The following is a 14,517-nucleotide window of genomic DNA, read 5'->3' as shown; positions in this document are numbered from 1 at the left end:
GGGCCCTGGTGGCATTCGAAATGCGGAGGCAACGCTGATCAGTAACTGACCTGTCGCGCAATGCAGTCAGTCACGGCGTTACCATCGTCAAAATGCATAAAATCCGCATGGCGTGCCACCGTCGCGTTGCCGATCTTCGCTCTCTCCTCTCTCCCTTCTGCTCGCCCTCCCGCTTCCGCCCGTTTCCATACCTGGGTCCCACGTTTTTGATACCCACCGGGAAGGTCATAGCAGCCTTTAGATTGAGCTCTGCCGGACCGTAGAACATTGGAGATACATAGCAGTCATGTCGGAACTCAAGCAACGTATGGTCATCCATCTCCTGTCGCGCCGGGTACATACCATGCCCCTCGCCGTCCTCCCCTCCACCTCCAAGCCAGCTCCATTTCTCGTTTCATCACGATCACACCCATCTCTACCTGCAGCTGACATCCCCATAGCATCAGACGAGGAGGATGGCAAGCGGCAGATGGCCGAGGCCGCACCGCCCTACGATTCGGGCTCGACCTCGGCCGAGGACGTGGTCTGCCCGCCGCACACCACGGAGCGCAGGATCACGACGCGGATCGACTCGTACATCATCCCGTTCGTGTCGGTCCTCTACCTCATGGCCTTCCTCGACCGCGTCAACATCGGCAACGCGCGCGCCTTCGGGCTCGAGGACGACCTGCACATGGGCGGCGTCGAGTACAACACGGCCCTCACCATCTTCTTCGTGCCCTACATCATCTGCGAGATCCCCTCCAACATCCTGATCAAGTACCTGTCGCCCCGCGTCTGGCTGTCCATTTGCTGCATCGGCTTCGGCGCCGTCACCGTCTTCCAGGGGCTGGTCCAGAACTACGGCGGCCTGCTCACCACCCGCTTCTTCTTGGGCCTGTTCGAGTGCGTCATGTTCCCCGCCTGCTTCTACCTGCTCGGCAGCTGGTACCGCCGCGCCGAGGCCCAGAAGCGCTTTTCTCTCTTCTTCTCGTCGACCTCGCTGGCGGGCGCGTTTGGCGGGCTGCTGGCGTCGGGCATCGGGAAGATGGACTATGTCCGCGGCTACCGCGGCTGGCGCTGGATCTTTATCCTCGAGGGCACCTTCACCGTGCTACTCGGTATCTTCTTTCTGTTCACCTTCCCGTCGTTCCCGGAACAGGCGGTACGTCCAAGACATCCTTTTTTCCTTCTTCTAGTTTGGATGAGGAAGTATGTATGTACGGGAGGGCTGACTGACAGCAACCACAGAAATGGCTGCGGGACGACGAGCGCGAGTACGTCAAGGCGCGGCTGCGGGCGTCGCAGGGCGCGAGCGGCGCGGAGCGCAAGATCAAGCTCAAGGACGTGGTGACCGTCATGTCCGACTACAAGATCTGGCTCGGCGGCTTCATGTACTTTGGCCTCATCGTGCCGGCCTACTCGTACGCCTACTTCGCGCCCACCATCATCCAGAGCTACAAGTACGACCCCATCACCACCCAGCTGCGGTCTGTTCCGCCGTGGGTTGTTTCGTTTGGGTTTTCTATGGTGGTGGCTGTGTTCTCGGACTGGGCCAAGCACCGGTTTTTGTTTATCATTGGGGCTATCTGCATTTCTATCTCGGGGTTTGCGATCCTGCTCACGGTGCATGATAACTTGCAGGTGCAGTATGCTGCGCTGTTTTTGACGTGTATGGGCACCTACTCGGCCATGCCGGTTATTGTGTGCTGGTTCAACATGAACCTGGCGGGGCACCATCGGAGGGCCATCGGGAGTGCCTGGCAGATTGGTGAGTTCTTTTTTTTTTCGTGTTTTTATCAGGTTACGAGATGCTGACCAAGACAGGCTTCGGCAACATTGGTGGCATCATCTCGACATACTCGTTCGTCAAGGAAGATGGGCCGCTATTCACCAAGGGCTATGCCATTTGCGTGTCTTTCATCTGCCTGAGTGTGGTGTCGTGCATCCTGTATGCGGGGGCCATCACTTGGGAGAACAGGAAGCGGAGCAAGCAGGTGCATGATTTGAACTTGACCGAGTCGGAGAAACTGGATCTGGGGGTAAGTTTGCCGGATTGGATCTCGTGGGCGTCGCTAACCATATGCAGGATTTGAACCCCGAGTTTAGGTACATGCTTTAACATTATGAGAGACGATATACGACAATGATGAGGGGGAGAGACCGTAGACCGGTTCTTGAAGAATAATGTGGCCTGTGCCAGGTCGAGAATAAACATAATTCAACCTATGCCCGAACGCTGCCATAGTGTACATCCCGAGATGGTTGGCGCTATATGTATTAGGTCCGTGTGCCTGATTTCCAACGAGGACCACCAACCACCTGACAGGTGGCCCAGTGGTTACTGGCGGTGGTCCTCTAAATCCCGAGTAGTAGTTCGCCTCCTCCATATCCAAAGGTTGCAGGTTCGAGCCCTCGGGGTTTCGGTGCAAATCCCTAACTAGGGATTTCGTAACCGGACCACCCTCCCTCTCCCAGGCAGCTGACTTATCGCACCTAACTGGTATCCAATGAGAGGGGGGCTGGCCGGTGAGCTTTTGCTATTTTTTTTCGGTCGACTCCGTCCGGTTGGCTAAGGCAACTCCTTGTGAATAAAATCTACCGGATCGAAGGGTGTCGCGTCCGGTATCGTCCCATCCGTAGCCCCCAACTCAGCGATGAGTCTCTGAATCTCTTCGATCTCCTTATCCACCTCGGGTTTCCCCACACTCCTGAGCATCTTGATATTCTCCTCCATCATGTATCTCTCGTCCTCGGTCAGCGGTCTCGCCCACTCACGCTCCAACGCTTTCAGCGCCGCTGGCTCCTTTTCCCACCCGCCCCCTGCTATCCTCTCATTCGCATACACCACCTTCATGCCCCTTCTGAGCACAACCACCCTGTCCACCCGGCCTTTGTTGTCGTTTGATATCGATGCGCCCTCGCCATCCAGCCATTCTACGGCACCGCGCACCCCCTCCAAGCTCTCATCGTGCACTATTCTCGGGGTGAGCCTCAATGGCATCGGTCCTCCATAACCACTCGGTTTATCATCCGCTTTGCCTTTCCCTCCCTGCTCTCCCCCTTGTCCCTCTACCTCCTTTTCAACATCTTTCTTCCCTTCAGCCCCCTTCCCCCCATCACCACGCCTGGCGCGAGAAGGTGTTCACAGAGGAAGCAGGGGAAAGGAATCTGAGAAAATGAAAAATACGTATCCTCTTGTGATTAAGGGAGATTGCTAACTAGAAGCTACTCGCGATTTATAACAGAAGGTCCCATGGGAAAGTTTTATGGAGCGAGCCTGCTCTGATGCTAGCGTCGATGGTGAAGGCATTCTATTTATATAGTTCTGCATTACTTCACAGCAAGAAGTCTAGATTTTCCAAAGTCGGCTTAAGTGAGTAGCACTTCCTCCTAGCTGGGGTGGAGATCCGCGCCTTCCATTCATCGCGCCGCGTATTCGATATGAAACTCTTAGTTTCGCCGGGACTATGAATTTTGGATTCTAGGGAGTCATGGTCACCTAGAACCGCTTCAGGTAGGATGGTTGGGAACGGGGGGGGAGTAGGGCTGGGAAAAGGCGGCGGCGAGGAGGGGCGCGAGGTGGGTTTTGCTCGGCGCCGGTTTGGCCGAGGAGGAGGACTGCTAGGGGCTGGCGGTTGGGGGTGTTCTTGTCCTGGCCCTTGTCGTTATCCTTGGCTGGGAGAAAGGGGTGGAGGACGGTGGGCAGGATGCGGGTGTGGAGGATGTGGTCGTGCGTTTCGGGGCTGATTTTCCAGCTTTCGAGGAGACGGGCGATTTCTTCGGGGGAGTGGGTGGTCTCATTGGTGGTTGGCGGCTCAGAGGAGGTTCTTGCTTTGGGGGGATTGGTGTTCGGGGAGGTTTCGGTAGGGTCCATGGTTGTAGAGGTAGCAGAATCGGTTGGAGGTGGAAAGGAGGTTGTTGATATGTCGTCGTAGAGGCGGGGAGGTGTGAGGGGTGAGTGCGTAGTCTGGTTTGTAGATGGACTCCTCCTCAAAGGGTCCGGTCAATGCTGGTCTCTCTACGGGGTACTGAAGAACGAGTTTAGTCTTCTCCCCGCAGATACTAATCAGCGTCGACGAGTTTGTTTGTCGTAAGGGAAATCAGACGTAGCAAGCACAGTGAGCGGATTCTCACCAGAAGAGAACATCAGCCCACATGAGCTGAGGTTACACTCGGCCCCAGATCTACATAAAGTGCAGACCATGTATGTATGAGACAGATCCACACACGGCATCGCTCCCGCCCGTGGGGGGGCCATGGCTTCCCCGCAGCCAACCGAGCGGGTCGAAGGCGGTTTCCGCCCCGTGCCGAATCCCGAGGCCGCCCGTAGTTTATAGTATGTAGTCTGCTACAGGTATAGAGACCGAGGCATCTCAAACCCAAAGCAAGGGGAAGGACACCGTCGAATATGGGAAGTGTTGACACCAGGAGCTGGGTGGTCAAGGCAACTTGCTTCTGAGCTCAGTAGCAGAGCACTTATCACCCTTCAACCGAAGCAGCCTCACCCAGAAAAATAAGACAACCAAGACGACACGGGACCGGTATGAGTATCAAGTTTTTATTCGCGCCCAACTATAACATTCTTTCTGACTTGGCCAAATTCCCGCAATCCCGACCAACTCCTCCCATTCCCATTCCGCTGTAGGGTTCGTCACCAGGGGACCCGGTTCCCCAACATAGCCAAGCCAACGCCTATGAAGAAGGGCGAAACTGATATTCAGCACCGAAATCCAAAATATACTCGTAATAATAATAATAATAATGACCACCGTGTAAAAGAACCGTGGCCCCAAACGCCAAAACCCGCCAGTGCTGTGTGGGTGCGAAATCGAGCCCGACTAGCCAACCCCATGCCAGTTCTGTCAGCCAGAATAGTGCCGCTCAAATCGATATGAAAACGCCCGTCCCGAATGCATAATGCCCCATCAACGTAAGTCGCACAAAAAACAAGTTCCCTCTGTGGCCAAACAACCGGTCCAGACGCCAAAGGGTCGAAATGCCAGCCGTGGGGCGTGAGTTCCTAGTAGTAATAACGAGCCCGGATATCTTCGCCTTCATTAATCATCAAAGCATGTACCGTCAGGTCGGTACACTGCGCGGCGTGACGTCGCCGCTTCGCCGCCGAACGACAACCTGCTGCTGCTGCTGTTGCTGCTGCGCTTTGGAGGCCGCAGCAATGGTGTGCATCCGCTTCCGCAGGTAGGTGAGTCTGGTGTTGATCATTTGCACCACTGCCAACAAGTTAGTAAGGGGTACCCACGCACAAGGATAATGGCGGCTTACTCTTCTGCACTGCCTGCTTGTCGTCGCTGCTCATGTCGTCGGATGCGTCTTGAGCAGCGACGGATTGCTCCTCCTTGGACGACGTCGACACGCGGCGTTTCGGCAGGTGGTCATCGTCACTGTCCAACACCGCCTCGAGCATGCGGACCGCCGTGACGTACGATATCTCGCAGCCGGGGAGGTCTTCGCTCGCAATCTCGTTGATGGCGGCCGTGCGGCTCATCTCGACGGCCCGGTCGTACATCAGCTTCTCGGCGCTTATGCCGACCGAGGGAAACGTGGCCTGGCCGCCCGAGCTGCCGCCCAGCGCGCTCGTTTCGGGCGGCCGGTTACTCGGGTGGCTGGGGTGCTCCTCGGGCAGCTGGTTTTGCGCCTCGACCAGTCGTAGCCGGACAATCTCGGCCTTCTCCAGCACCTCGTTGAAGCGTGACCGGATCCACTGGACCGCCGCATTAATCTTGAGCACCAGCGCCTGCGTGTTCACCGAGTCCCTGGTGGCCGAGTGCACGTTGTTGCTCGATTCGGGCCGGCTCTTGCGCGACCACCAGAGGCTGGCGATATCCATCGACTTGGCGAGCAGGGACAGCGCCTTGACGTAGAGCACCAGGGCCTCTTCCGACAGCGAAACCACCGCATCCATCGTGAGGCCCTCCTCTTCCTCGCCCATCCTGTCGGTGGGAACACCACCCAGGCCGTGTTCGACGGACGGGGCCAGCGGGACGAGTTGCTTGTACTTGACTTCGGCGAAGCCGTAAACAACGTCGCTCCGCGTAGCGTAATCCTCGATGCACTGAGCCACCCGCGAGTCTTCGTCCACAGGAGCACTCTGCTTCCCGTCCATGATCAGGCCAGCCGGTGTAGATGGTGTCGGGTACGCCGGAAACGGGCTGTAGATCTGCGGCGGCGACTGTCCCTTGCTCAGCATCTGCGGCGAATACTTGAAGCCGAATAGCCGGAGACTGGCATCCTGGATAGCCTTGGAAATCACCGACGTCGTGGCTCCTGGGCTGCCCGAGAGCGTCTTATCATGAGACGCCTTCCGGTAGTGGTCATTCCGGCCCCCCTGTGCATTCCTGCCGGGGTGGCTCGGTACGGCGCCCGTGGTCGACGTTGGATGTCCCTGCTGCGTAGCGCGCCTCACGATCTGGCCGCCGGACTTAGGCTGGCCTTGCTGTGGATACAGTGAGATCTGATCCGCAAGCGCGTTGACCTCGACAGCGGTCTTGTCGATGATGATGTAGTCCCGCTCGAACGCAACGTCCTGCGCTGCTTTGTCCTCGTCTGTAAGGGGCCGGCTCACGGCGCTTTTTGGCCTCGAGCGGTTTGAACCCTCGTGTGGCGGCGGCGGCGTGTCGCGGGCGGGCACCTTTGTCGAGGCGTTCGAATACCGGCGGCTACGGTCAACATACGAGATGGGCCGGACGGGCGCCGAAGTCGACGGCTGTGCTAGAGGTCGCCGTATCCCGAGGCCCTCATCTGCTTCCTGTCGCGGCGAGTAGCTCAGCCGAGGGCTGGCTACTTGTTCTAGCGGATTTGGCTTGGGCTCGATGGGCGTTGCCAGAAGGTGAGGACCGGCGCGGCTTCGGCGAGTGTGGGACAACTCCGGGTTCGCGCGGCGAATCCGGCTCTGCGGCATAACGCCGTAGAGATGGCCTCCTCGACATCAATGAAGTCTCGCCGATTCCTGTCGAAACCTTGGTTTCGGCCAAAACCGGCTTCTCGGGCTTCGGAATATCGTCTTCCACGAGGCCTGGAATCGGGCCAGTAATGACGGGATGGTGGAAGAAGTCTTCGAAACTTATCCGTTCTACTGGGTTACGTTTCAGAAGGGCCCGGACCAGGCCCTTCACTTCGGAGCTGACGACGCACTCTCTTGAAAAGCGGATAACGTCCCCCGACGCCTCGATCTTCCTGAGAAGGTCCACGTGGTTGACTGCTCGGAACGGGGGTCTCCCCGTAGCCATTTCATACAATACGGTACCTACCGACCACAAATCGGCCTTGGCATCGTACTTCTCGTAGCGAAGAATCTCTGGGGCCATGTATAATGGCGAACCGCAGAGGGTCTCGGCGAGCGAGGTCGAAGGGAGCACACGGGCAAAGCCGAAGTCGGCCAGTTTCAGCATGGGCAGCGAAGGTAACCCGGCGGCAGGCGTGAATGAGTCATGACTGGCGCTGAGAATCTGCTTGTGCATCTTATTGGCTTCGCGATATTGCGGTGAAGGAAGCAGCAGCAGATTTTGGGGTTTGACATCGCGGTGGATGAGGTTCGCCTCTCGCAGGAATCTGATGGCACTGGTAAGCTGCTTCAGAAAGTGGCGTATGACGACCTCGTTCAAGCCCGAGTTGGGGGCGACGGGGTATTTTCGGGCGAGTTCATGCGTGCCCGGGTTGGTGATGAGCTTGTCCCTCTTTTTGATGAATAGCGACAGATCCCCCAGTTCGCAGTACTCCATAATCAGGTTGATATGCGTCCTCGACTCAACGCAGTCATGGAGGGCAACGATGTGCGGGTGCCGGAGCCGCTTGAGAATCTCGATCTCGCCATAAAGGTTGTCTTTTAGCTTTGTGTTGAGACGGGCGAGCTCGACAGACTTGATAGCAACCAGTGCACCGGTAACCTTGTAACGACATGTTAGCGAATTTTCGATACGCCCAACCGCGACCCGGAGTGAGGCTAACCTTGTGGCGACCAGAGTACACCTGGGCAAAACTCCCCTTTCCTATCTCCTTATCGATGACGAAATTCCCGATGGTGTCATCGCTGGCTGGCTTTGACCGCCTCGACGAAGAGGTCCGTTCAGACATGGCTCCCTGTGAGAGTTGGCGATAGCAGGAAGCGCAGCGGGGGGAAGAAGACTAGCCCGAGGGCCTAGAATATGCGAAAGACGTCGGCGGCCGGTCTGACCGTCATGTATACGTCAAGCTGAGAACTGGTGAGGCACAACGGGCTTGTGATAAGAGGTCGAGAACAAGGAGGTGGTGGCAGGCTCGAAATGCGGGCCCTCGAGTCGTCGGGCGCAGGGAGGGGGGGCGTATGCTGCCTGTGCCGGCCAGCGGGAGGGAGGCGGCAGTATCCGATAGGCCGGAAGGGAGGATGGAAAACAGGGTTGGAGCTTTTGGCGATTATCGTTATGGACGATGCAGGACGAGTTCGAGGCCAAGGCTAATTTGTGTGTAGGTCAACGGGAGTGGTGGGTGGTGATTTTGGTGATAGCGGAGGTGGAGGGAGGCCTTGCGAGCTCGAGGCGCTGCTATGCGCAGTGACGCCGCATACGCCGTGGTGTGTGTGGATAACTTGTTGAAAGTAGCTAGGACGGGGAGTTTCGAGCTTCGGCGGCAGATAGGAACAACTAGCACGGCAAAAAAAACAGCGGGAAGCCCGTGTTTTTGTTGTTGTTTTTTGTTTGGGGCAGGATTTGTTTTGCGGAAGAGAGAGAGATAGAAGCTCAGACAGATGGCCGATGTGTGCCTGGACCACGCAAGTTACGGAAGCTATCGAGGAAAGGCGGGCAGCTCCACACGGCACTGTGACGTCCAAAGTCAACTGAATGACTCAGACTCGATTGGTGCGGAGGAGATGACTCGAACCCAAAGGGTTTCCAACCAAACGAAAACCGCAAGGGAGAAAGAGTGAAGAGGATAATGAGGATGCAGAAGGCGATGGGATGCGACGTGTGGAGGTTGAGATGGAAAAGAGAAAGGAAGAAATGGAAGGGACCTGGGAGGAACCTGGGGCAGCCAGAGTTGACGACGATAGGCCTATGCCTGTTGCCGGGTGGCCGCTGTGCACACTGCAAAACAAGGGGCGTGGGGAGTATAGGCACGGGAGCTGCTTGTGCTGATGAGCCCGCAAAGCAACGCACGGGACCGGAGGCGCTGGCCCTTCACTGGCCAGGCGCGCTGAGAGCATGTGCGAACGCTGTCGCAAACACGGTGCTCGTGATGCAAGACTCCGCCAGCCAAGCAGACACACTTTAAACTGTGGTACCTCCCGGGTACTGTTGCCCCTGTTCCCTCGCACCGACTCAGCATTCTGCAGCCCAGTGAGACAAAGGAGTACAAGGTACCGTTACGTATGCCACCGGGCTTGTGTTCTGAGACGCGCTAAAACGGCATTTGCGATAAGACTCCGCGATAGCACCACTTCGACTGGCACAGCGGACGCGTTGAGTCTCCATCATTTGCGACTCCTCTTGCGTCTTCGGAGGCGATGCTGAGATAAGCATCGCCTGTGATCCATGACATGTCGATGCCATCACGGCACGAAAAATCGACGAGGGAGGGCGAGACTCACCGACAGCGCACCTCATGACCCGGTTTCTTCCGCAATCCGAAGTCTCTCTGCTCTGATGACGGCGGTGATTGCCTCTCAACGTCAGCCAGCCATCCAGCCGTCAGGGTATCCTGGATGATGCCAGACCGCGGATGGGCAAGCAGGGGATCCATCCGCCGGGACGTCAAGGGTTCAGTTCCGTGATCACTGGGTGGCTTGCCCCACACGACCGACAGTGTCAACCATCTCGAGTTCGAGTTGGGCACTGTGACACAGAGATGCACCAGCGACCAAAAAAGGTAAACTAGTCCAGACAAGAAACTGAGCAATGGATTATCTCAGCCTGTTTGCAGCGAAATAGGGGCTCCCGGGTAACACAAAGAATGGTTGCTTTTGTGGGCCAAAAGAAGCGGGAGTTGGCTCAACGAGTCAACCAAGAGAGCATCAGCATCCATGGGATCTGGTCAGGTGAGCCAAGGCGAACCACGCCGTCACTGCGGCTGGTAGGTCACTGCTGGTCTCAGGAACAAGCTGCAACACGGCCGGGCCCACACAGTTTCCGGTTTTTGTGAATGAATGGTTCCCATCTAAGCAGGAACAGCGTTCCCGGGTTCCCAGCGTTTGTTTTCTGTTTTTGTTACGGAGAGGGAAGGCAGAGACGCAGACAAGCAGACTAGGGAGTGCGGCCAGCCGGATCTCGCTCGGTCCTTGCATTGATAGCGAGGATGCTCACTCCCGGTGTTAGGCCGACCTAGGGATGGATCCCCTTTGCCTTATCGGCTGATCTGCCTGTCTGCCTGGTTGTCGCCGCCTATCACTGGCGCTTTTTAGCAGTTCCGAATAGCAGTTCCTGGCTTGTTGTTCCAACATGTCAATGCATGCAAAAAGGCGGCCAGGCAGACTTGACATGCAAGCCTCAATGTAGCCATCGAGTTGTGGGATTTCTTTCGCTCAATTCCAGGTCCACGTTCACCCACACAAACCCCTACTAACTGCCCAGGTACACTTTCACGTTACTCAAACGGCGTCCTATCCTGGCGGTCAATTCGATGCACATCTCAGATCCAGCGCCAAGCACCAACCAAACCCGCCGCCCCGACAAGGACCCGATCCCATCATTCCGGGGAAACCCTCCTGGTTGTCTGGGGCCTGGAACCGAGCTGCGGGACGATGCTTGCAAGAAGCTGCCACGTCGAAACATGGGCCTTCTAGCGTGCCTTTCGTTGCTGGATAGCCAGAAGCACTGTGGTCACCAGACTCATCGACGGGATAACTATCGAAACCCACATCTGTCTTTGTCCGAACGCTGGCGGGCTGCACAAGGCGGCCATGGCGTTCTCCAAAGAGCCAAAAGTGGTGTCATAGGTCTTCGGATTGCCGTCCAGGCAGTTTGGCTGTCTGCTTGGCTCACTTGTCCCCGCGCTGGTTCCCACGCCCTTTGGGTCAAGGAAAGCAAGCAGGAGGCAGGGCAGCCTTGCTCGTATCACTTTACCAACGGAATGTCCCAAAAAGGAAGGGGGTGACAAACAGGTCAGCCACTCACACCGAGTCCCCCGCGGTGACACGGCAGCGTAGACCCCGTTGCCAAGGGCCGGGAGAGGGCACCGAGGGCAGGAAAACGAGACCGCCACGTCCCGGGCGCGTTATGTGTGTGAGGGAGAGTATGTGCACACCATCCACACCATCCGCTGCCGCGCAAGGCACCACTTACCATCGGCCGCAGTCCATTGGGACATATCAGTGGACAATTGGCTTCTCAACCGGCAAAAGGGACGATAGACAGCTGCCTGTGGTCATCTGCCCTCGAGCACACCAGCACACCTCGCGGCATGTCACACAGCATGTCAGCGCGCATCACAGATCGGAAGCAAGATGTGTCACGGTGTTATTCGAAATCCAGGGTCCAGTCCCTCGATTCATAGGCCTCGAATCCCAATCTCGCACATCTCGAGGTTGTTCACTCGCCCCACTGAGAAATGTATCAAGACACCCAGTTGGCTGAACTCTCATTGCAACCTCTGACGGAGTCGTCCCCGTCCAATCCACTCACCACGCCCCACCCAACCTTCATCAACGAGACAAACGATATGTACACTTCTGTTGTCCATGCGTCTGCTGTTACAGGTTAAGCCACGTGGGGTTTTCTCCAGTCGGGAGACCGGCCGGCAGCATTTAGCCACCACCCCGGAACCGTTCTCCACGGACGGCGGATGTGTGTGAAAACTGACAGGCAGCCTGGAAGGCAACCATCGCCGAGAGGGGAAACGACAGGAAAAGAAAAGGCGAGTTCTGCGCACATATTGGACAATGGTTCGCCCGTTGTTGACGGATCCCAGATCCCACGCTGTGTGTTGTCTGTCTGCCTGCCTGCCCACCACACCTCACAAACCCCCCTTTTCCCATCCTCTCTACTGTGACTTACACGAGCCGTTACCGGACAGACCTGCCAATTCGGGGTCAGATATGCACCTTGATAACTCAAAATCCCACCGTGTAAACCGTTTCCCGCGCACACCCAAGGATTGATTGATCAACCATTTTCCTTTGCCTTGCCTGCCTCGCCTGCCTCCCACTCTGCTTCCGCTTGCAACCCCTATCCTATCTATCCCTCACCGTCACAATCAACCCCGATAACCCAACCTCCATCCACCCTCTACCCGACCATCCATAACCCCTCATACAAAACTACTCACTAGCCGACCAACCCACCGCTATCAAGTAACGGCTATCAAGCAACAACTACCAAGCCAGGTAGGGTCTTCCCGGGTGTGCGCGCACAGCGGCGGCGGCTGCAGCTGCGGCGGCGCAGCACACCAACACCACCCCGGCCCGCTCGCCTGTCTGCCTGCCTGCTTGCCTGCATCATATCATCCCGACCCGCCTGTGATGACGGCTGCGTGTTCCGCCGAATTGGGTGACGGCTGCACATGTATGTATGATATATGGGTATATATATGTATGTATGGAGTGTGGTTCATAATGGCTGGCCAGCACGCACGCAAAAGCACGTCACATGCGAGGCCGTGTCGCGCTGCGTCGCGTTGTGTCGCCTTGCCTGTCTGCTCGCCTTGCCTTGCCTTGCTGCTGGTGTGGGTGGTTGAGGACGGACGTTCCGGCTTCGCAGTTTGAGGACGGTTCGGATCCGGGAGGTGGGTGAGATGAGATGTCTGCCGGTGATGCATGCCGCTGATCGCTGCAACCGCGGTTACAATTAGGTCCCGGGTTCCGCGGAGTGGTTTTCATCTGAGGGCGGGATCCGAGATGGTCTTGGTATTTTTTTTCCATTTTCATTCGTTCTGTTCTTGCGAGCAGAGCGGAGGAGCTGGGCAGCCTAGACGGCACCCTAACGTCGAGGTCTACATCTGGATCTAGTCCAATCCGATCCGGTCCGGTCCGATCCAACCCGGATCTAACTCAGGTCCCGCCTCATTTTCAATACAATGCCAAATACACTCCGATGTGGTATCAAATGAGATGCGCCAGACACGGCCAGCAGCCAGCGGCCAGCGACCACGATGCAAAACATGCAAGATGCAATATGCAATCCGCCCACCTCTCTGAATGACCAGCCCCTTTAATGACCCTCACTGATCGTGGTCGTCGGAAGCTCCTTCAACGCCTCGCCAATGATCTTGATGGCCCCACGGAGTTCCTCCTCGGTGATGACCAAAGGCGGTGCAAACCGGATGATGTTGCCGTGTGTAGGTTTAGCCTATCCCATAAGTCAGTGATTCCGCGTTCCAGACCCCCTTTGGGGAGGATAATAAGGGGTGGTACTCACCAAAACGCCCTTCTCCTTCAATAACAAGCACAGCTCCCACGCCGACCGCCCATCCGCCTTGCTCTCGTCAATGACAACCGCATTCAGCAACCCCTTGCCTCTGACAACCTGCACGAGGGGCGACTGGAAAGCCTCGACACTCTCTCGGAACACCCGCCCCAGACGCTCAGCCTTCTCCACGAGGCCCTCCTCTCGATTAGCTCGAGGGCGCGGATGGACACGGCGCAGCCGAGCGTTCCCGTCGTAGGTAGATCCTGGGTGCTGGTTTGTACGATTCTCATGACGGCGGCGTCGGCGAGCACGCAGCTGACAGGGTACATGCCGCCCGAGATGGCCTTGCCGAGAGTGACCATGTCGAGCTTGATGCCGGACCACTCGGAGCATAGCATGCGGCCGGTGCGCGCGATGCCCGTCTGGATCTCGTCGCACACCAGCAGCACGTTGTGCTTGCGGCAGAGCGTCTGCGCCCGCGCCAGGTAGTCGTCGTCCGGCACCACCACCCCCGCCTCGCCCTGGATCGGCTCCACGATGAAGGCCGCCGTATCGCGCCCGTACGCCTCCAGGACGGCTTCGAGGTCTGGTATGCTGTTGTACCGGATCGGCTGGCCCGTGGTCGGGTTGGTGGCGCCCACGTTGGGTAGGTAGGGGCCGTAGTTGTCGCGGGATTCGGGGTCGAGGGAGAGCGAGACGGCTGTCATCTGCAGCATGTGTTAGGTGGTGTTTTTGGTGTTGTGTGATTTGGGTAGGGCTGAGGGGGGGGATGGGTCGCTTACAGTCCGCCCGTGGAAGTTGTCACTCGCGCTAAAGACGAGCGCCTTGCCCGGCGCCACGCCCTTGACCTTGTAAGCCCACTTGCGGGCGATCTTGATAGCCGTCTCGACGGCCTCGGCGCCCGTGTTCATGGGCAGCACCATGTCGAAACCGAATAGCTGGCGGACCTTCTGGGCCCATACGGGGAACACATCGTTGTGGAACGCGCGCGAGCTCAGCGTCAGGCGGCCGGCCTGCTCGGTGAGGGCCTTGATCAGCTCCGGGTGGCAGTGGCCTTGGTTGACGGCGCTGTAGGCTGAGAGGAAGTCGAGGTAGTGTTTGCCCTCGGGGTCCCAGACGTGGACCCCTTGGGCGCGAGCGAAAACCACGGGGAGTGGGTGGTAGTTGTGGGCGGCGAACTCGTTCTCGGCAGCAATGGCGCTCT

The 14,517-nt window shown here is 57.5% G+C and overlaps 4 protein-coding genes across 4 annotated transcripts in view; 1 reads left to right on the top strand and 3 right to left on the bottom strand.

The window, feature by feature from the left end:
- Positions 1-286: 286 nt before the first annotated feature.
- Positions 287-2,109, top strand: CHGG_05595 (uncharacterized protein; the record flags this gene model as incomplete). The annotated part of the gene is made up of 4 exons (XM_001221689.1): positions 287-1,144; positions 1,231-1,750; positions 1,807-2,021; positions 2,089-2,109. The coding sequence occupies 4 exons, from the start codon at positions 287-289 to the stop codon at positions 2,107-2,109; spliced, it is 1,614 nt and encodes a 537-aa protein (XP_001221690.1).
- A 442-nt stretch (positions 2,110-2,551) lies between these two features.
- CHGG_05594 (uncharacterized protein) lies at positions 2,552-3,856 on the bottom strand (the record flags this gene model as incomplete). Its single annotated transcript, XM_001221688.1, has 2 exons — positions 2,552-3,107; positions 3,489-3,856. The coding sequence occupies 2 exons, from the start codon at positions 3,854-3,856 to the stop codon at positions 2,552-2,554; spliced, it is 924 nt and encodes a 307-aa protein (XP_001221689.1).
- Positions 3,857-5,061: 1,205 nt separating this feature from the next.
- Positions 5,062-8,073, bottom strand: CHGG_05593 (uncharacterized protein; the record flags this gene model as incomplete). The annotated part of the gene is made up of 4 exons (XM_001221687.1): positions 5,062-5,213; positions 5,266-6,892; positions 6,960-7,886; positions 7,948-8,073. The coding sequence occupies 4 exons, from the start codon at positions 8,071-8,073 to the stop codon at positions 5,062-5,064; spliced, it is 2,832 nt and encodes a 943-aa protein (XP_001221688.1).
- A 5,042-nt stretch (positions 8,074-13,115) lies between these two features.
- The window catches only part of CHGG_05592 (uncharacterized protein), a gene marked incomplete at both ends in the record, with an annotated part of 2,095 nt that continues 693 nt past the window's right edge, over positions 13,116-14,517 (bottom strand). The window contains 4 exons of the mRNA XM_001221686.1: positions 13,116-13,253; positions 13,323-13,583; positions 13,634-14,020; positions 14,096-14,513. Of these exons, the coding sequence (XP_001221687.1) occupies positions 13,116-13,253; positions 13,323-13,583; positions 13,634-14,020; positions 14,096-14,513 (1,204 nt within the window). The remainder of the gene's footprint in view (positions 13,254-13,322; positions 13,584-13,633; positions 14,021-14,095; positions 14,514-14,517) is intronic.

Source organism: Chaetomium globosum, genomic scaffold (genome assembly GCF_000143365.1).
Source record: "Chaetomium globosum CBS 148.51 scaffold_3 genomic scaffold, whole genome shotgun sequence".
NCBI lineage: Eukaryota > Fungi > Ascomycota > Sordariomycetes > Sordariales > Chaetomiaceae > Chaetomium > Chaetomium globosum.
This window is presented reverse-complemented; position numbering and strand designations above follow the sequence as displayed.